The sequence below is a fragment of the Manis javanica genome, chromosome 2, assembly GCF_040802235.1.
Source record: "Manis javanica isolate MJ-LG chromosome 2, MJ_LKY, whole genome shotgun sequence".
NCBI classification, from domain to species: domain Eukaryota; kingdom Metazoa; phylum Chordata; class Mammalia; order Pholidota; family Manidae; genus Manis; species Manis javanica.
Genome location: NC_133157.1, coordinates 61,685,743 through 61,708,086, shown reverse-complemented (window position 1 = coordinate 61,708,086; position 22,344 = coordinate 61,685,743). Strand labels below are relative to the sequence as shown.

Genomic DNA, 22,344 nt, shown 5'->3' with positions numbered 1-22,344 from the left:
ATTATTATTATTTTTTATTAAAATATCATTGATAATCTTATGGTGGTTTCACATACACAAAACAGTGATTCAACATTCACCCATGTTTTCAAGCCCTCACCCCCTCCATTGAGGTCACTATCAATGTAGTGAGATGTCATGGAGTCATTAATTGTATTCTCCGTGGTATAGTACTGTTCTAGTGACCTACATATGTTGTGATTGCGATGTGTAGTGCCCCTTAATCCTTTTCTCCCCTCCCATCCCTTCCCCTTTAGTAACCACTAGTCCCTTCTTGGTGTTTATGAGTCTACTGCTTTTTTTTGATCCTTTTGTTTTGCTCTGCTCTTATACTCCACAAATGAGTGAAATCATTTAGTATTTGTCTTTTATCTGCCTGGATTATTTCACTGAGCATAACCTCTAGATCCATCCATGTTGTTGCAAATAGCAGGATTTCTTTTCAAGAATTTCATGATATTTTAGAACAGCTTTATTGAGATGTAATTAACATATATAAAGTTTACCCATTTAAGTATGCTATTTGGTATATTTTATTATTGAGTTAAAGGTGTTCTTTGTATATTCTGGATACAGGTCTCCAGATGTAAGTTATCATATATATATTATTATGTAAACATTTTTCCATTCTTTGGGTTGTTTTCACTTTCTAGAATAAAGTATCATTTGCCAGACAAGAGTTTAAATTTTGAAAGTTTTAATTTTGAAACAGTCTAATTTATCTATTTTTTCTTTTGTCTCTGTACCATGGTATTTTAATATTGGATAAAAACTTATATCTGTCCTGAAGCAAAAACATGCCTGCCTTGCTTGCCTTCTTAATATAATTTATGTCACTGGTGTTTTCTTAGTTTTCATTTAGTGCTCAGTTCTGAGAAATAATTAAGATACTCTATTCAGTATTAAAATATTCAGGATTGGTGGAAAAACAGATTACTAGTTCTTGGCAGAGTGAAATAAACTGCTTTGTTCCCAGAAATATATGGTAGGGTAAGGGTCTGTGATTAGTATAACTGAATACATATTCTTTCCCAGATTTAAAAAAATATGTATGTAAGGCACAGCTCTGCTTTTGTTAGGTGTGTCTATGTCTGTGAGCACATGCCTCTATGTGTGCATATGCACCTATATGTTTTTGTGCATCTCTTTGTGCATGTGTATGTATTATTTTTTTTGTATGCCAATTCCTAACTGGGCATTGTGACTTAGGTATTGGAGTATAGAAAGTGTAGGAAATGAAGAATCTATTTTCCACTAAAATGTTGTTAAATGATCACTCCATTTCATTCTTCATCTGCTCTTTAAAATCCCAAGTTTGTTAAAGGGTGGGAAGGAAATAATTGGAGAATGAAAAGAGCCTAGAAAACAGTCTGCTGAATTTGCAAACACTAGGCCAGGGCCAAGGCCACTTGCAGTAGCTACTGAGCTACATATCACTAGACACCCTTTCTGAACAACTAAGCAAATACTAGAATTTCTAGTCGCCTACTCTAATTGTAATAATAAGATGCATATTTCATTTTATGGTACAAAAATAGTAGTTTGTAAGGCATGGTTCAATTTATGAGCATTTGGAGCTTCAATTTTAGGATTCAAAAATTCAATATAAGAAAAACATCAGACGAAATGTTTTTAAAAACTCAATATAAGAAAAGCATCAGGGGGAGGGGGGGCAGGAGCCAAGATGGCAGCGTGAGTAGAGCAGCTACTTACAAGACACTCACCTCTAATCCAAAGACATGCATAGATTAAAAGTCAATGGATGGAAAAAGATATTTCATGCAAACAACATGGAGAAAAGAGCAGGCGTTGCAATACAAGTATCAGACAAAATAGACTTAAAAACAAAGAAAGTAACAAGAGATAAAGAAGGACACTACATAATGATAAAGGGCGCAGTGCAACAAGAGGATATAACCATTATAAACATATATGCACCCAATACAGGAGCACCAATATATGTGAAACAAATACTAACAGAATTAAAGGAGGAAACAGATTGCAATGCATTCATTTTGGGAGACTTTAATATACCACTCACTCCAAAAGACAGATCCACCAGACAGAAAATACGTAAGGACACAGAGGCGCTGAACAACACACTAGAACAGATGGACCTAATAGACATCTATAGAACTCTACATCCAAAAGCAACAGGATACACATTCTTCTCAAGTGCACATGAAACATTTTCCACAATTGACCACATACTAGGCCACAAAAAGAGCCTCAGTAAATTCCAAAAGATTGAAATCCTACCAACCAACTTTTCAGACCACAGAGGTATAAAACTAGAAATAAATTGTACAAAGAAAGCAAAAAGGCTCACAAACACATGGAGGCTTAACAACATGCTCCTAAATAATCAATGGATCAATGACCAAATTAAAATGGAGATCCAGCAATATATGGAAAGAAATGACAATAACTCAAAGCCCCAACTTCTGTGGGTCGCCGCAAAAGCAGTCTTAAGAGGAAAGTATATAGCAATCCAGGCATATTTAAAGAAGGAAGAACAATCCCAAATGAATAGTCTAATGTCACAATTATTGAAATTGGAAATAGAAGAACAAATGAGGCCTAATGTCAGCAGACAGAGGGACATAATAAAGATCAGAGAAGAAATAAATAAAATTGAGAAGAATAAAACAATAGAAAAAATCAATGAAACCAAGAGCTGGTTCTTTGAGAAAATAAACAAAATAGGTAAGCCTCTAGCCAGACTTATTAAGAGGAAAAGAGAGTCAGCACACATCAACAGAATCAGAAACGAGAAAGGAAAAATCACGATGGACCCCACAGAAATACAAAGAATTATTAGAGAATACTATGAAAACCTATATGCTAACAAACTGGAAAACCTAGGAGAAATGGACAACTTCCTAGAAAAATACAACGTTCCAAGACTGACCCAGAAAGAAACAGAAAATCTAAACAGACCAATTACCAGCAACAAAATTGAAGCGGTAATCAAAAAACTACCCAAGAACAAAACCGCTGGGCCAGATGGATTCACTTTGGAATTTTATCAGACATACAGAGAAGACATAATACCCATTCTCCTTAAAGTTTTCCAAAAAACAGAAGAGGAGTGAATACTCCCAAACTCATTCTACGAAGCCAACATCACCCTAATACCAAAACCAGGCAAAGACCCCACAAAAAAAGAAAACTACAGACCAATATCCCTGATGAATGTAGATGGAAAAATACTCAACAGAATATTAGCAAACTGAATTCAAAAATACATCAAAAGGATCATACCCCATGAGCAAGTGGGATTCATGCCAGGGATGCAAGGATGGTACAACATTCGAAAATCCATTAACATCATCCACAACATAAATAAAAAGAAGGACAGAAACCACATGATCATCTCCATAGATGCTTCAAAAGCATCCAACAAAATTCAACATCCATTCATGATAAAAACTCTCAACAAAATGGGCATAGAGGGCAAGTACCTCAACATAATAAAGGCCATATATGATAAACCCACAGCTAACATCGTACTGAACAGCAAGAGGCTGAAAGCTTTTCCTCTGAGATTGGGAACAAGACAGGGACACCCACTCTCCCCACTGTTATTAAACATAGTACTGGAGGTCCTAGACATGACAATTAGACAAAACAAAGAAATACAAGTAATCCAGATTGGTAAAGAAGAAGTCAAACTGTCACTATTTGTAGATGACATGATATTGTACATAAAAAACCCTAAAGACTCCACTCCAAAAACTACTAGAACTAATATCAGAATTCAGTAAAGTTGCAGGATACAAAATTAACACACAGAAATCTGTGGCTTTCCTATACACTAACAATGAACTAATAGAAAGAGGAATCAGGAAAACAATTCCATTCACAATAGCATCAAAATAAACCTAACCAAGAAAGTGAAAGACCTATACCCTGAAAACTATAAGACACTCTTAGGAGTAATTAAAGAGGACACTAACAAATGGAAACTCATCCCATGCTCGTGGCTAGGAAGAATTAATATCGTCAAAATGTCTATCTTGCCCAAAGCAATATACAGATTTGATGTCTTCCCTATCGATTTACCAACAGCATTCTTCAATGAACTGGAACAAATAGTTAAAAAATTCATATGGAACCACCAAAGATCCCGAATAGCCAAAGCAATCCTGAGATGGAAGAATAAAGTGAGGGGGATCTTGCTCCCCAACTTCAAGCTCTACTACAGAGCCACAGTAATCAAGACAATTTGGTACTGGCACAAGAACAGAGCCACAGACCAGCGGAACAGAATAAAGACTCCAAACATTAACCCAAACATATATGGCCAATTAATATATGATAATGGAGCCATGGACTTACAATGGGAAAATGACAGTCTCTTTAACAGATGGTGCTGGGAAAACTGGACAGCTAAATGTAAGAGAATGAAACTGGATCACTGTCTAACCCCATACACAAAAGTAAATTCGAAATGGATCAAAGAGCTGAATGTAAGCCATGAAACCATAAAACTCTTAGAAAAAAACATAGGCAAAAATCTCATGGACATAAATATGAGTGACTTCTTCATGAACATATCTCCCTGGGCAAGGGAAACAAAAGCAAAAATGAAAGTGGGACTCTATCAAGCTGAAAAGCTTCTGTACAGCAAAAGACACCATCAACAGAAAAAAAAAGTATCCTACAGTATTGGAGAATATATTCATAAATGGCAGATCCGATAAAGGGTTGACATCCAAAATATATAAAGAGCTCACACACCTCAACAAACAAAAAGCAAATAATCCAATTAAAAAATGGGCAGAGGAGCTGAATAGACAGTTCTCTAAAGAAGAAATTCAGATGGCCGACACATGAAAATATGCTTCACATCGCTTGTCATCAGAGAAATGCAAATTAAAACCACAATGAGATATTACCTCACACCAGTAAGGATCACCATCATTGAAAAGACAAACAACAACAAATGTTGGCAAGGTTGTAGAGAAAGGGGAAGCAACTATATCTTTCAATCACATTTTTAGTGTTTATTCTAAACTTAGGTTCTTATATGCTGTCCAGGCTTTTATAAATTTTATATATTTGTTTACTTACAAATATGTCATTGCTTTTAAAAGGAACAGAGTGTGATTTTTGAGATCTGAAAAATAAGAATTTAATCAGTAGAGAGGGATAAAGGAATGGAGTGTTAGAGACTCATGGAAAAGGCCATGTAGAAGCAAGGAGCATGGAAAGAGTGAAGCGAGTCATTGTAGCTAGAGCTCCGAGAGTTGGTAGGAGATGAGGCTCTAGCTATACTGATTATCTTCATTCTTTCCGTGCTCCTTTCTGCTGCAAGACGTTTTCCATGAGTCTCTATGTCTCCGTCGCTTATCTCTTGCCACCCACTAAATTCTACTTATTTTTTTATCTCAAAAGTAAGACCCAGGTAGAATCTGAAAGTCATATTGACAAGGTTAAGAACACTAAGATATAAGATACCATGCAAGAATATTAAGCAACGGTGAAATGATTAGATTTGTATTTTTAAAAGATCCCACTTAAAAATGACTCCAGTGTATTAAAAAAATGAGAGGATATTAAGAGTAAATGGAAATGCAGGTTGTCAAAGAGTGAGGCCATTGTAATAGTCCCTCTAGGAGATGCAGTTGAATTGGTTAGTAATGAGAAAAACAGGCAAGTAAGAGAAATATTTAGAAAGTAAAAGCAAGGGAATGTCATGATGGATTGAATAATGGGAGTTGAGGAAGAAGGTGGTGTAAAATATGATTTGTGGGTTTCTGGGGCTTGCAGCTTTAATGAATTGTAGTGCTCTTTACTTACATATGGAATTCTGTTAGAGGATCTTTTTGGGAGAGTATTAGGGGGACATATGCATTTGGTTTAACACATTGTTTGATGAGCTTTTGAAGCATCCAGATTAAGTGGGTAAATTGATTTGACTATGGAAGATGTGCATCTGGAGTTTAGAGGCCAGGGCTACAGATAGAGATATCATAGTCATTTGTATACATAGTATCTAGAGAGAAAGAGTATAGCAAAAAAAAAAAAAAAAATTAAGAGGGCTCATAGTTAAACCTTGGCAACCTTAAGGTTTTGTATTATATGGGTGGTGGCTATGTTATCTTTCTCCATTTGACTAACTGTGTCATACTATAGCACTTACCTATCACAGAGAAAGGTGGTAATTTCTCTTTTAATTTTTGTTTTAGACTTATCTTTCAATTTCTTTTTGGTTTTCTGTGTGTGCTCTTTACTAGCTACAAGACATTCTTACCAAAATGTGTTCGAGCAAAGATCCAAGACTATCATATTTTGACAAGGAAGAGAATAAGGTACAGATTTCGCAGATTCATTGAGCAATTCAGCCATTGTAAAGCCACTGCCAGAAACTTGAAACTTAAGTATCTTATAAATCTGGAAACTCTTCAGTCTGCCTTCTACACAGAGCAGTTTGAAGTAAAAGAACCTGGAAGAGGTCCTTCAGGTGAGGAGATTTTTGCAACCATTGTAATAACTGGAAACGGTGGAATTCAGTGGTCAAGAGGGAAACTTAAAGAAAGTGAGACACTGACAGAACAGGTAATCCTTAATGATATGTTCTCATTCTTTGTTAATTTAAGTAGAATGGCAATAGAAGCAAAGTAATTTTAGTTATTTGAAACATGGTCTTGGACTTATTTTCTCTCATTGATAGAAGTGGAAGTTTTTAATAATGTGAAACCATTAAAGCCTTATCTGTAGCTGTTTTCTCATTGTTTTTAAAGGGGTTTTAAAACATTTTCTTATGACAAAATAATGATGGTGTTTTTATATTTTCAGAAAAAGCTTGAATTCTAAAAGTGATTTTTAAAGTACTTTTGCCTCCTTTTTTTTTACTATTATTGATAATAGAAGACATTGATAAGTTTAATTAATTGAAAAAGATTAATTTTATGATGATGTATACCTGTAAAATAATTTAGCTTTTTTTCAGGTTTGCATTACATGTTTTAAGTTTCTTCATACCTATGTTGTTGTTAGATTATTATTAGAGATTTAATCATTTAAAAATTTTCATCCTTTGATAGTTCAGCTCTCAATTTTCTGGAAGTAATTTCTATTAATGTTGATTGGATTGAAAGATATTGTAGCATACTTTAGATTCCTGGCACCATTTAATGTTCTCATTTTTAAGTTAAAGCCAAGGTGTGAAGCCCTTGGTTTAGATCATTGAGGAAAAGAATGCTTTTTAGTAGTTACTTATGGCTATCAATACTTTTCTAAAGAATTTGGAATGAATGTTATCTTTCATAAGACTTGTTTTAAAATGGTTCTATAAATTCCACATGTTTTTAATTTCAAGTACTCTTAATTACAGGATTTACAGTTATATTGTGATTTTCCTGATATTATTGATGTCACTATTAAGCAAGCAAGCCAAGAAGTTTCAAATGAAAGCAGAATTGTAACTATCCATAAGCAAGATGGTAAAAATCTGGTAAGTTTGCTTTATAATTAAATAATGATTATGTTTAACAGTTGTCATAAAAAGTATTTCACAATCTTAATACCAAATATATTTTATTGTAGGAAGTTTGATTATAGTTTTAAATATAGCTCAAAACATAAACATCAGTTTAGTAAGCTTTTTGGTGATATCTGACCTTTTGTATCATCTTCCTACTGAGTTTCTTGTACATTAATGTATTTTTCACTCATTTTTCTGATTAGCAAAGCAGAAGATACTTTTTCCCCCATCCTGGGTTGTGTTAGTTCCCTGTTGTAATGCTCATTCCTGACTACAATCTTTTTTTGGCCAATAGACATGTGCATAATACCAGTCATACTGCCTAATTAAAGTAGAAAAATCAAAACAATGTTTTCTGAAGCTTATATAACAAAATATAAACCAATACCAAGTCAGCCTCACCTAAGCTGTAAGACATGATTGATTCTAAAATATTAATCCTTTCTCTTTCTTTAAATGGCTTCAGACATCCCACTTATTTTAATTGAACAGAAGAAACGAATTCCTTTATACTCTGCTCTTAGATTTTTTTATTTATCTGCCTTTGGTTTTTTTTTTTTTTTGACTGAGGTATTTATTGACCTTAAATAATGGCTTGAAATGTCACATTAATGCTATTTGCTCTTTTAACTTACATATCTATGTGACCTACTTGTCTGGTAGGATTAAATTTTACCTTTTAGGTAAATATTACCATTTTTTAGGTAATATTTTAGGATTAATATTACCAAAATTATAACTAACTTGCAACTCACTTTAGTCAGTACACTTTTCTATTTTTAAATAAAAATATGATAGTATGCTACTACTACCTACTAGACTATGAAGTTTTTGAAGTTAAGGACTATTTTTATGTGTGTGTTTTTACTCCCTGCCCCTTGCACAATGCTCAGAGCCTAGTTTAGAAAGAGTTTGAAAACTACTTCATGGATAAATGAAAGGATGATTAATAATTTTCAACTCCAATGTGGAATTAATAGAAGAAATATTTATTCTCTAAATACCACAAATACACTGTGTATTCTATAGATACACATAAATATTTACAGGCAGACGTCAGAGATATTGCAGGTTGGTTCTAGATCACTGCAGTAAAGTGAATATTGCCATAGTGTCAGTCAAATAAATTTTTTGGTTTCCCAGTGCACATAAAAATTATGTTTACACTACCCTGTAGTCTATTAAGTGTGCAAAAGCATTATGTCTTAAAAAAGCAATGTACATACCTTAATTTAAAACTACGTTATCACTAAAAAGCACTAACCAGCACCTGAATTTTCAGTGAGTCACAGTTTTTGCTGGTGGAAGATCCTGTGTTGATGTTGATCTTGCCTGCTGATTGATCAGGGTGGTGGTTCCTGAAAGTTGGAATGACTGGCAATTTCTTAAAATAAGAAAACGGTGAAGTTTGCCACATTGACTGACTCTTCCTTTCATGAATTATTTCTCTGAAGCATGCAAGGCTGTTTGATAGCATTTTATCCACAGTAGAACTTCGTTCAAAATTGGAGTCTGTCCTCTCTATAGCATCTTACTACTCTGATAAGACAGTGACTGCAATGGGAACGGGGGGTGGTGAGGACTTGATAACATGGGTGAATGTTGAAACTACAAGATTGTTCATGTGAAACCTTCATAAGATTGTATTATCAATGATACTTTAATTTAAAAAAACGTATTTGAAAAACAAAAAAAATGGAGTCAGTTCTCTCAAACCCTGTCACTGCTTTATCACCTACTTTTATGAAATACTCTAATTCTTTATTGTCAGTTTAACAATCATCAGAGCATCTTTACCAGGAGTAGATTCTATCTCAAGAAACTACTTTCTTTGCTCATCCATAAGAGGCAACTTTTCATCTGTTCAAATTTTATCATGAGATGGCAGTAATTCTGCACATCTTCAGGCTCTACTTCTAATTCTAGCTCTCTTGCTCTTTCTACCACCATATCTGCAATTACTTCCTCCACTGAACTTTTGAACCCCTTAAAATCATCCATGAAGATTGGAATAAACTTTTTCCAAACTCCCGTTCATGTTGATATTTTGTCTTCTCATGGATCATGAATGTTCATAATGACATCTAGAATGGTGAATCCTTTGTAGCAGGTTTTCCATTAACTTTGCCCAGATCCATCAGAGGAATCACTATCTATGGCAGCTCTAGCCTTATGAAATGTATTTCTTAAATAATAAGGCTTGAATGTTGAAATGACTCCTTGATCCATGAACTACAGAATAGATGTGTTAGCAGGCATGAAGACAACATTAATGTCATGTCAGATTCCATCAGAGCTCTTGGGTGACCAGGTCCATTGCCAATGAGCAGGAATACTTTGAAGAAAATCTTTTTCTAAGCAGTAGGTCTCAACAGTGGACTTAAAATATTCAATAAATCGTGTAAGCAGATGTGCTGTCATCTAGGCTTGGTTATTTCATTTACAGAGCATAGGCAGAGTAGATTTAGTATAATTCTTAAAGACCCTAAGATTTTCAGAATGGTCAATGAGTATTGGCTTCAACTTAAAGTCACCAGTGGCAGCAGCTCTTAAAAAGAGAGTCAGCCTATCCTTTGAAGCTTTGAAGCCAGGCATTGATTTCTCCTCTCAAACTGTGAGAGTCCTTGATGACATCTTCTTCCAATATAAGTTTCTTTCATTTATGTTGAAAACCTGTTGTTCAGTGTAGCCACTTCGTGAATTATCTTAGGTAGACCTTCTGGATAACTCCCTGTAGCTTCTACATCAGCACTTGCTGCTTCACCCTGCACCTTTATGTTACAGAAAATGGCTTTTCTTAAACCGCACAAAACAATGTCTATTAGCTTCAAACTTTTCTTCTGTAGCTTCCTCATCTCTCTAAGCCTTCATAGAATTGAAGACCGTTACAGCCTTGTTCTGGCCTAGGCTTTGAGCTAAAGGGAATGTTGTAGCTGATTTGATATTCTACCCAGACCACTGAAACTTTCTCCCTATCAGCAATAAGGCTGTTTCATAGTCTTATCATTTGTGTATTCACTGGAGTAGCACTTTCCATTTCCTTAGAGAACTCTTCCTTTGCATTTATAACTTGTATAACTGTTTGGTACAAGAGGCCTAGTTTTCAGCCTACCTTAGCTTTTGACATGCCTTCCTTACTAAACATTCATTTCTAGCTTTTGATTTAAAGTGAAAGATGTGCAAATGACTCTTCCCTTCACTTTAACACTTAGAGGCCATTGTAGGCTTATTGATTGCCTAATTTCAATATTGTTATGTCTCAGAATACGGAGCCCTGAAGAGGGTGAGAAAAAAGACAGGGAATGGTGGAGTAGACATATACATTTATCAGTTAAGTTTGCTGTTTTATATGGGTGTGGTTCGTGGTGCCCCAAAACAATAGCAGTAGTAACATCAAAGATTATTGAACACAGATCACCATAATAAATATAATAATAATAATGAAAAAGTTTAATATTATGAAAAATACTGAAATGTGACACAGAGACATAAAGTGAGCAAATGCTGTTGAAAAAATGATGTCCAATGACTTGCTATACACAGGGTTGGAACAAACTTTTAATTTATAAAAATTGCAGTATCTGTAAGCACAATAAAATGAAGCATACCTGTATTCTATAAATGTGGTATTTATAGAATAAATATTTCTAGAAGGGTTAATTGATGCTACTGTGAACATCCTTAGTAACATAAAGAATTTTTTAATGAAATGGTATTTGGATTTGATGGCTTTTAAGTTTCCAATGCAGATAGGTTAAGTAACTTTTCAAGTTCACACTGTTAGAGTAAGTGATAGGGCCAATTAAACCCAAATGTATGAATTGATAACTAAGCTCTTAATTGTTGACACTACCTTGTTTGTTGGGTATTCCTAAATTCCTTAAAATATTACATTGACATTTTGTTGGAATTGCTCTAAAGGTTAATTTAGAAAGAATTGACATTTCTTTACCATATTACATTTTCTGTTTAAGGGATACGTGTATTTCTTCTTGTACCTAAGTATTATTTTATGTTTTCAGTAACTTTAAATAGTTTTATTCATATTGATACATCATGTTTTTTACTGATACACTGTAGTTTTTCTATCACTTATTAGGATTAAGGACTTTTTCTCGATATATTGTTCTAACAACTTATTGCTGGATATAAGAAAGTTAATTAATTTTTACTTATTGTTGCATTTTCCCAGTCTATATTGCACTTTTAAAAAACTATCCTCTTACTTTTACTCTGGCACTTTTTTCTCTTTATCTTTTTTAAAAAATGTGGTAAAATTAACTTCCCATAAAATTTAGCTTGTTGATCTAGCAATTTTACTTCTGGGTATCTGAAAGAAACAAACCACTATCTTAAAGGGATATCTGCACCCCATGCTCATTGTAGTATCCTTGGATGTTATCAATCTTTTAATTTTTTGTGAAATTAGTGGACAAATATTGCTATCCTATTTTTATATTTTATTTTCTTAGAGAACTTGAGATTGATCAGTTTCTCAGATTTGTAACTCAGATGTTTGTTCTTTTTTCTTTTGTGGATTATCTTTTCACATCCTATGAGTAGTTTTCTATTTTTAATTGATTTATAGCTTTTTGCCCCTCTGTATTTATTTCTTATGAATCCTTTGCTGTACAGTGATGTGGAGCATCTTTTCTTTTACAAATAATTTAACTTTTTTTTTCTAGCAGCTTTATTTATTTATTTGTTTATTTGTTTTGGGAGGGGGAGGAGTAATCCATTACCTTTATTTGTTTATTTATTCTTTTTTTTCTTATTAAGGTATTATTAATATACACTCTTAGGAAGGTTTCACATGAAAAAACAATGTGGTTACTACATTTACCCATATTATCAAGTCCCCACCCATACCCCATTGCAGTCAGTGTCCTGCAGTGTAGTAAGATGCCACAGATTCACTATTTGCCTTCTCTGTGCTACACTATTTTTCCCCAAGAACCCTCAGAACATGTCTACTAAACATAATACCCCTCAATCCCCTTCTCCCTCCCTCTCCACCTGCCCTCGCACACCCATCCCTTTTGGTAACCACTAGTCCCTTCTTGGAGTCTTTGAGTCTGCTGCTGTTTTATTCCTTTAGTTTTGCTTATTTGTTATACTCCACAAATGAGGGAAATCATTTCACACTTGTGTTTCTCAGCCTGGCTTATTTCACTGAACATAATATATCCTCCAACTCCATCCATGTTGTTGCAAATGGTAGGATTTGTTTGTTTCTTTTGGCTGAATAGTATTCCATTGTGTATATGTACCACATCTTTATCCATTCATCTGCTGATGGACACTTAGATTGCTTCCATATCTTGGCTATTGTAAAAATTGCTATAAACATAGGGGTGCATATGTCTTTTTGAATTTGAGAAGTTGTATTCTTTGGGTAAATTCCAAGGAATGGGATTCCTGGGTCAAAGGGAATTTCTATTTTTAGTTTTTTGAGGAACCTCCATACTGCTTTCCATAATGGTTGAACTAATTTACATTCCCACCAGCAGTGTAGGAGGGTTCCCCTTTCTCCACATCCTTGCCAACATTTGTTGTTGTTTGTCTTTTGGATGCTGGCCATCCTAACTGGTGTGAGGTGATACCTCATTGTGGTTTTAATTTGAGTATCTCTTACATGTAGCTGTCCAGTTTTGCCAACACCAGCTGTTGAAGAGGCTGTCATTTCCCCATTGTATATCCATGGCTCCTTTATCATATATTAATTGAACATATAAGCATGGGTTAATATCTGGACTCTCTATTCTGTTCCACTGGTCTGTTCCTATGCCAGTACTAAATTGTCTTGACTACTGTGGCTTTGTAGTAGAGCTTGAAGTTGGGAAGCGAGATTCCCCCCTGCTTTTTTCTTCCTTCTCAGGATTGCTTTGGGTATTCAGGGTCTTTTGTAGTTCCATTTGACTTTTAAAACTATTTGTTCCAGTTCGTTGAAGAATGTTGTTGGTATTTTAATAGGATTGCATTGAGTTGGAAGATTGCTTTAGACAGAATGGCCATTCTGACAATTCTTCGTACCCAAGAGCATGGGAAGGATTTCCATTTATTAGTGTCTCTTTAATTTCTCTTAAGAGAGTCTTGTAATTTTCAGGGTATAGGTCTTTCATTTTCTTTGTTAGGTTTATTCCTAGATGTTTTATTCTTTTTGATGCAATTCTGAATGAAATTGTTTTTCTAATTTCTCTTTCTTCTAGTTCATTGTTAGTATATAGGAATGCAACAGATTTCTGTGTATTAATCTTGTATCCTGCAACTTTGCTGAATTCCCATATCAGTTCTAGTAGTTTCAGAGTGGATTCCTTATGGTTTTATGTGTACAATATCATGGCATCTGCAAAGAGTGACAGTTTGGCTTCTTCCTTACCAGTCGGGATGCATTTTATTTCTTTGTGTTGTCTGATTGCTGTGGCTAGGACCTCCAATACTATGTCAAATAAAAGTGGGGAGAGTGGGCATCCTTATCTTGTTCCCAATCTTAGGTGAAAAGCTTTCAGCTTCTCACTGTTAAGTATGATGTTGGCTGTGGGTTTGTCATACATGGCCTTTATTATGTTGAGGTACTTGCCTTCTATATCCATTTTGTTGAGAGTTTTTATCATGAATGGATGTTGAATTTTGTCAAATGCTTTTTCAGCATCTATGGAGATGATCACATGGTTTTTGTCCTTCTTTTTGTTGATGTGGTGTATGATGTTGATGGATTTTCGAATGTTGTACCATTCTTGCATCCCTGAGATGAATCCCACTTGGTCATGGTGCTTTATCCTCTTGATGTATTTTTGAATTCAATTTGCTTATATTTTATAGAGTATTTTTGCATGTATGTTCATCAGGGATATTGGTCTTTAATTTTCTTTTTTTGTGGTGTCTTTGCCTGGTTTTGGACTTAGAGTGATGCTGACCTCATAGAATGAGTTTGGAAGTATTCCCTCCTCTTCTATTTTTTGGAAAACTTTAAGGAGAATGGGTATTATGTCTTCTCTGTATGTCTGATAAAATTCCATGGTAAATCCATCTGGCCTGGGGGTTTTGCTCTGGGGTAGTTTTTTGATTACTGCTTCAATTTCTTAGCTGGTAATTGGTCTATTTAGATTTTCTGTTTCTTCCTTGGTCAGTTTTGGAAGGTTGTATTTGTCTAGGAAGTTGTCCATTTCTTCTAGGTTTTCCAGCTTAATAGCATATAGATTTTTATAGTGTTCTCTAAAAATTCTTTGTATTTCTGTGGGGTCTCTCATGGTTTTTCCTTTCTCGTTTCTGATTCTGTTGATGTGTGTTGATTCTTTTTTTCTCTTAATAAGTTTGACAAGAGGCTTATCTATTTTGTTTATTTTCTCAAAGAACCACCTCTTGGTTTCATTGATATTTTCTATTGTTTTGTTCTTTTCAATTTTATTTATTTCTTCTCTGATCTTTACTATGTCCCTCCTTCTGCTGACTTTAGGCTTCATTTGTTCTTCTTTTTCCAATTTCGATAATTGTGGCATTAGACTATTCATTTGGAATTGTTCTTCCTTCTTTAAATATGCCTAGATTGCTATATACTTTCCTCTTAAGACAGCTTTTGCTGTATCCCACAGAAGTTGGGGCTTTGTGTTGTTGTTGTCATTTGTTTCCATATATTGCTTGGTCTCTATTTTAATTTGGTCGTTGATCCATTGATTACTTAGGAGCATGTTGTTAAGCCTCCATGTGTTTGTGAGCCATTTTGCTTTCTTTGTACAATTTATTTCTAGTTTTATACCTTTGTGGTCTGAGAAGTTGGTTGGTAGAATTTCAATCTTTTTTGATTTACTGAGGCTCTTTTTGTGGCCTATTATGTGGTCTATTCTGAAGAATGTTCCATGTGCACTTGAGAAGAATGTGTATCGTGCTGCTTTTGGGTGTAGAGTTCTATAGATGTCTATTAGGTCCATCTTTTCTAGTGTGTTGTTCAGTGCCTCTGTGTCCTTACTTATTTTCTTTCTGGTGCCTCTGTCCTTTGGAGTGAGTGGTGTGTTGAAGTCTCCTAAAATGAATGCATTGCATTCTATTTCCTCCTTTTATTCTGTTAGTATTTGTTTCACATATGTTGGTGCTCCTGTATTGGGTGCATATGTATTTATAATGGTTATATCCTCTTGTTGGACTGACCCCTTTATCATTAAGTAATGTCCTCCTTTATGTATTGTTACTTTCTTTGTTTTGAAGTTTTATTTTGTCTGATACTAGTATTGCAACACCTGCTTTTTTCTCCTTGTTGTTTGCATGAAATATCTTTTTTCACCCCTTGACTTTTAGTCTGTGTGTGTCTATGGGTTTGAGGTAAGTCTCTTGTAAGCAGCATGTAGATGGGTCTTGCTTTTTTATCCATTCTATACAGTGTGTTTTTTGATTGGTCCATTCAGTCCATTTACACTTAGAGTGATTATTGAAAGATATGTACTTATTGCCATTACAGGCTTTAGATTCGTGGTTACCAAAGTTTCAAGCTTAGCTTCTTTACTATCTTACTGTCTAAGTTAACTCACTTATTGAGCTATTATAAACACAGCTGATGATTCTTTATTTCTCTCTCTTCTTATTCTTCCTCCTCCATTCTTTATATGTTAGGTGTTTTATTTTGTGCTCTTTTATGTTTCCTTTGACTGCTCTTGTGGGTAGTTGATTTTATTTTTTGCCTTTAGTTAGTATTTGGTTGATCTGCTTTCTTTGCTGTGATTTTATTATCTCTGGTGACATCTATTTAGCCTTAGGAGTGCTTCTATCTAGAGCAGTCCCTCTAAAATACCCTGTAGAGGTGGTTTGTAGGAGCCAAATTCCCTCAACTTTTGCTTGTCTGAGAATTGTTTAATCCCTCCTTCATATTTAAATGATAATTGTGCTGGATACAGTATCCTTGGTTCAAGGCCCTTCTGTTTCATTGCATTAAATATATCATGCCATTCTGTTCTGGCCTGTAAGGTTTCTGTTGAGAAGTCTGATGATAGCCTGATGTGTTTTCCTTTGTAGGTGACCTTTTCTCTCTCTCTGGCTGCCTTTAATACTCTGTCCTTTTCCTTGATTTTTGCCATTTTAATTATTATGTGTCTTGGTGTTGTCCTCCTTGGGTCTCTTCTGTTGGAAGTTCTGTGTGCTTCTGTGGTCTGAGCGACTATTTCCTCCCCAAGTTTGGTGAAGTTTTCAGCAATTCTTTCTTCAAATACACTTTATATCTCTCTTTCTCTCTCTTCTTCTTCTGGTACCCCTATGATGTGGATATTTTTCCATTTGGATTGGTCACACAGTTCTCTTAATATTCTTTCATTCCCGGAGATCCTTTATCTCTCTCTGCATCAGCTTCTCCGCATTCCTGTTCTCTGATATCTATTCCATTAACAGCCCCTTGCACCTCATCCAGTCTGCTTTTAAGTCCTTCCAGAGATTGTTTTACTTCTGTATTCTCCCTCCTTAGCTCTTGTTTTTTTCTCTGTAGGTCCATCAGCATGGTTATGACCTTTATTTTCATTTCTTTTGCAGGAAAATTGGTTAACTATATCTCCTCAGGTTCCCTCTCAGGGGATATCTGTGTGATTCTGGTCTGGATCAAATTCTTCTACCTTTTCATGGCAATAGAGGTAGTTGTGGGCAGTTGTCGCATGTGTCAGCTGGGAGAACAAAGTCCCTTCCCACTTGCTCATTGCCTTCTTCTCCTGTGAGAACAGTGACCCCTAGCGGCTTGTGCACACTGACGGGGTCTGTGGGTCTGGCCTGGGCGTCTGTGGAGGAGACTGCATGGCTGCTGTGTGTGTGGCTGGTCTCAGGCTTCTGCTCCCCTATGGCGGTGCTGAGCCACATTTGGAACAGGGAGGAGGCTGTTTATCACTGTGAGGGGCCTCAGAGCTGCACTGCCGTGCAGGGGGTTAGGGTGCCTGGAGTTCCCCAGGATTCCCAGTTGCTGGGCTGAGTGTGCCTGGACGTTTCCATTCAGCTGTGAGGCTCCTGTCCCTTTAAGACTTTCAAAAAGCACGTGCTTTTCTTTTGTCCCAGGGGCACCAGTTGTGGGAACCCACTTGCATGTTTTACTGTTCCATTTCCCTAGTATCCAGCATGCCACGCACTGTGTGTGTGTGCTCTGGTGTGGATGAGTAGGGCTGGGTATTTAGCAGTCCTGGGCTCCCACTCCCTCCCCGCTCTGCCTCTTCTCCTCCTGCCAGTGAGCTGGGGTGGGGGGTGTGCTCAGGTCCCACCTGGCCGCAGCTTGTATCTTACCCCCTTCGTGAGGCACTGATTTCTCTCAGGTGTAGATGTAGCCTGATTGTTGTACTGTATCTTCTGGTCTCTCTTTTAGGAATAGTTGTATTTGTTGTATTTTCAAAAATATGTATGGTTTTGGGAGGAGATTTATGCTGCCCTTCTCATGCTGCCATCTTGGCTCCTCCGACATTAGCATTTTTATAATTTTATTTTGGAATCTTTCAGGAGCATTCATGAAGTCAATTTCATTTGGCTCTTTTTCTGGTATATTTATAATTCGCTTTGAATCAGGTTCATTTCATGTTTAATATTTGTATATGGCACCCTTTAGTGCCCAGAAGCTCTACTCTCTGGAGCTGCTCAGCCCCTGGAACAATGTCAAGGGTCATAGGGGAGCGGTCTTTGTGCCTGGGGGGACAAAAGAGCTGTTTCCTGCTTTCCGGCTGCTATGCTGTCTCCACTGTCAGAATCAGTTTGATGAGCACACATGTAGAAGCCTCTATGCTTTGCATTTTTAGCTGGTGTAGGTGGGGTTTCCCTCTGGCTGTCCCAATGCCAGGGCAGGGTTTGCGGTTGTGCGAGCCTGGTGCAGGCTGTTCAGGATGAAGGCACAGCAGGCTGCGTGTCACAGAGGAGGGCCTTGGAGCTGCATTGCCAGCTAGGGAGCTGGAGCTCCTGAAGATCGTGAAAGTTCCCAACCTGATGGGCAGAGTGCACCCAGACAATTTTGTCTACATTTCCTTTCTCCTGAGCAGTATGCTTTGTGCAATCCTTGCCCCTTTAGCAGCCCTCTCGCTGTTAGCAAGTCTCTCAGACTGCCCGCCTTTCTTTTGTCCCAGAGCATCTGGATATGGTTCCCTGTTTTCCACAAGTGGCTAGAATCTCAGTGTCTCCAGGTATTCTCCCTGTCTTAGCTTTCCAACCCCCACTAATCATGAGAGCACCGTGTATTGTAGGTTTGTGCTCTCAGAGCAGATCTCCAGAACTAGGTGTTCAGCAGTCCCAGGCCTCCACTCCTTCCCCACTCCGTTTCTCTTCTATCTGCTGGTGAGCTGGGGTGGGGTAATGGCTTGGTTCCACCAGGCCATGGCTTTGGTATGTTACCCTGTTCTGTGAGGTTTATTCTTTTCTCCAGGTGTATGTACACTGGAGCAGTCTTCTTTCCTGTTGTTCTTTCAGGATTAGTTGTATTAATGATATTTTCATATTATATGCAGTTTTTGGAGGAAGCCTCTGTCTCAACTCTCATGCCACCATCTTTAATCTCCATTTAACAGTGTTTATGGTATCTTTTGTATGGCCTAATTGTTTTTATGAAATATCTTTTATAGTTCAAATGTATCACACACTTCTCTCCTTATTGTAATTTTTTATCTAAGTCCATATTCGGTGTTCCCATTATGAGTAAATATTCATTGCTTAGTCTGGTAGTATACTATGATAACATTTCCATTCTTGTACAGCATTTTGTTTTTCTGGGTTAATAATTCCTTCAATTTTTTTCGTTAGTGTATGTGTTTCTTTTGTATGTCTTCCTATTCCCTATAAGAACTTTGTAAGTAGCTCACTTTTCAGTACGGCATTTCACATAGTCAAACCTGTCAAATATTGTATCACTTCTGTTCTTTCCTGAAAATGTCCATCCTCGATCACTGGGTTTTATAATCTAATCTGGACTGGATGCCCTCTAGGCCATACACAGCTGTAATCCTTGGGCATCCTATTCTTATCTTCCAGGGAATTATTTTATTGTCTCTGTTATGTTGGACTCTGGTTTTCTGAATCTCATTATTTCCCTTGTCTTTCTGGGCACATCCTTTAGTGATTATTAGTATTCTTATTGGGATTGTGACAAATTAGAAAAATAATATAGGGAGCATTTTTACAATCTTATGATGTTGAGTTTTTCTATCCAAGAACATGGTAAATCTTCTATATAGTCAAATAAGGATTGCATCTTACAGGAGTGTTTTGATACAGCATAGAGAATATAGTAATGATATTGTAATATCTTTCTATGTTGGCAGTAACTACACTTACTAGGGTGAGCATTTAATAATGTAGATAACTTGAATCACTACATTATACACCTGAAATCAACAGAATAGTATATATCAATAAAAGTAAAAATTTAAAAAGTCTCTAAATTTTTCTAAAAATGATTTTTTACATTTTTTGGTGAAGTTTAATTTTAGACATTTCATATTTTTTTTTACTTTTACAAATGGGGGTGTCTTTTTTATATTTGATTATTTTTTAATTATCTTTTTTTTAATTAAGGTGTCACTAATATACAATCTTAACAAAAGTTTCACATGAGCAACATTGTGGTTACTATATTCACCCATATTATAAAGTCCCCATTACAGTTACTGTCCATCAGTAGTAAAGTGCTATAGAATCACTACTTGTCTTCTCTGTCCTATACTGCCTTCACTGTGACCCACCTACATTATGTGTGTTAATCATAGTGTGGCACTATCTCTTTTGATTATATAATCTAATTGGCTATTTTTTATATATGTGAAATCTACTGATTTCTGTATCCTGCCATCCTAATGAATCACTGTTGTAGTAGTTTTATAATTGCTTTTTGTGGGGTGTCCTGTAAATGTACACTCTTACAGTGTCCATAGAGAGACAGTTTTATCTGCTTGTTTCCAATTTCTATACTTGCTTTACTTGCTTTCTATGGCTTAATAATGTTAACTGAATATGTTAGCTACATTATGCTAGCTAAACACAAAGGATATTAACTGGTGGGCTTTTTTTTTTCCTATTCCTGATTTTAGAAAAAATTGCCTTAGTACCTTTCCATTAAATAAGAGGCTACCTTTTAAGCTGATTATATCTTCACATATGTATGTATGATACAATCATAACATAGCTATATATGAGTTTAGTTTATAGCATGAGTGTTTTAACCTTAGCAGTGTGTACTTGGTATATAAAAATAAGTTCTCATAATTTCTAACTAATATCAACTTTTATATCAGACTAGATAGATTTCTGACTGAGATGACTGGCACATTTATCTACTAGAGGCATTGGAAAATAGAGTTAAATTATGGACGTAGAGTGAACTATAACTGGAAAGGCATGATAAGCCCATATTTGAGAGAACACACAGAATTTGTAATTTAGATTAGACAATTGGGAGCCATAAAAGACATGTGAGCAATTTAGAAGGAAATTAATTTAGGACAACTAATTTATCATGGAGTGATGAGAATTTTCAATATGTAGCATACAGTTGACTTTGTAAATGGTACATAATATTTCTTCTTTTCTCTGCTTAGGAAATTGAACTTAGCTCATTAAGAGCAGCTTTGTCTTTTGTATCATTAATTGATGGATATTATAGATTAACTGCAGATGCACATCATTACCTCTGTAAAGAAGTAGCACCTCCAATGGTGCTTGAAAACATACAAAGCAACTGTCATGGCCCAATTTTGTGAGTAACACTGACAATAAAAGTAAATTTTTAAAAAAGTAGATGAGATTTTACAAAGAAGATTTTATACAACGGAGTGGTATGCATAGGTTTAGTTTAGGAAAAAAAAATACTAATTTGGCTGAAGTTTTCTTTTTAACAAGTTTATTTGCAATCATATTATATAATCATCAATTATTTAGTGTATAATTTGCTTTCTGTATCCCAATCTATAATACTTTTATAAGTTTGGTGCTCAGTTGCCTATGTGTACTTAATTTATTCTTGGGTGTTAATTTAAAAACTCCTCCAATTTATATTTCATTAGTTTTGAAATAATGCAGAGGAACCACAATTCAAAATGTGATAATTCTTTTTATTAGGGCAATCCAGCTCCTCCTATTGAAAGCTTCAAACACATGATATATATGATACCCATATTTCTAGACTAGTGCTGTACAGTATTTTCTGCAATGGTGAAAATAAAAATGTTCTATTTCTATGCTATTTAATACAGTAGTCACTTGCCACATGTGACTATTTAGAATTCAAAATGTGATTCAAAAGTAATACATCTAAGCAACTGGATTTTTAATTATAATTTAATTTTAATAACTTTACATTTAAATAGCTATCTGTAGCTACTGGCTATCATATTGACTCACACAGTTGTACACCCTTACTGTACTAGTGGATAAAGCCAGTTATCATACATAACATCTACTTAGCACAAATCCCAGTTATCTCTCAGCCAGGATGTACTTTATGAATGACATCAGGTTTAAAGGACTTAAGCAAAAGAATCTAGGATTGTGAGCATATGTTTCTTGAACTTAATTTATGCTTAATTAAATATAATATTTGAGAAATCATATCCTGATTGACATTTAAAACTTGATTTTGTCTATAACTAATATCTGCTTAATAATAAGCATAGTTGTTATGGAAAAGTTGCACTACTTGAACACTTTATAATTATATATTCAATAGTTTAAAAACTCCTGCCATTCATTCATTCTGCGTCCATCCACTCAAGCTTTCCTTCATTTATTTATAGAACATTAACCTAATACGTGCCAGGCACTGCTTTATATATGTGTGAAACAGATGATTCCTGCTTTCATGTAGATTACATTTTGACTTTTCTTTCATGATACTCAGCTTCAGTAAAACATACAGCAGACTTAAC

At 35.5% G+C, this 22,344-nt stretch overlaps 1 protein-coding gene across 1 annotated transcript in view; it reads left to right on the top strand.

The window, feature by feature from the left end:
• The window catches only part of JAK2 (Janus kinase 2), a 146,904-nt gene that overhangs the window by 84,550 nt on the left and 40,010 nt on the right, over positions 1 to 22,344 (top strand). The window contains exons 7-9 of the mRNA XM_037019023.2: positions 6,243 to 6,564; positions 7,343 to 7,462; positions 21,019 to 21,176. Of these exons, the coding sequence (XP_036874918.1) occupies positions 6,243 to 6,564; positions 7,343 to 7,462; positions 21,019 to 21,176 (600 nt within the window). The remainder of the gene's footprint in view (positions 1 to 6,242; positions 6,565 to 7,342; positions 7,463 to 21,018; positions 21,177 to 22,344) is intronic.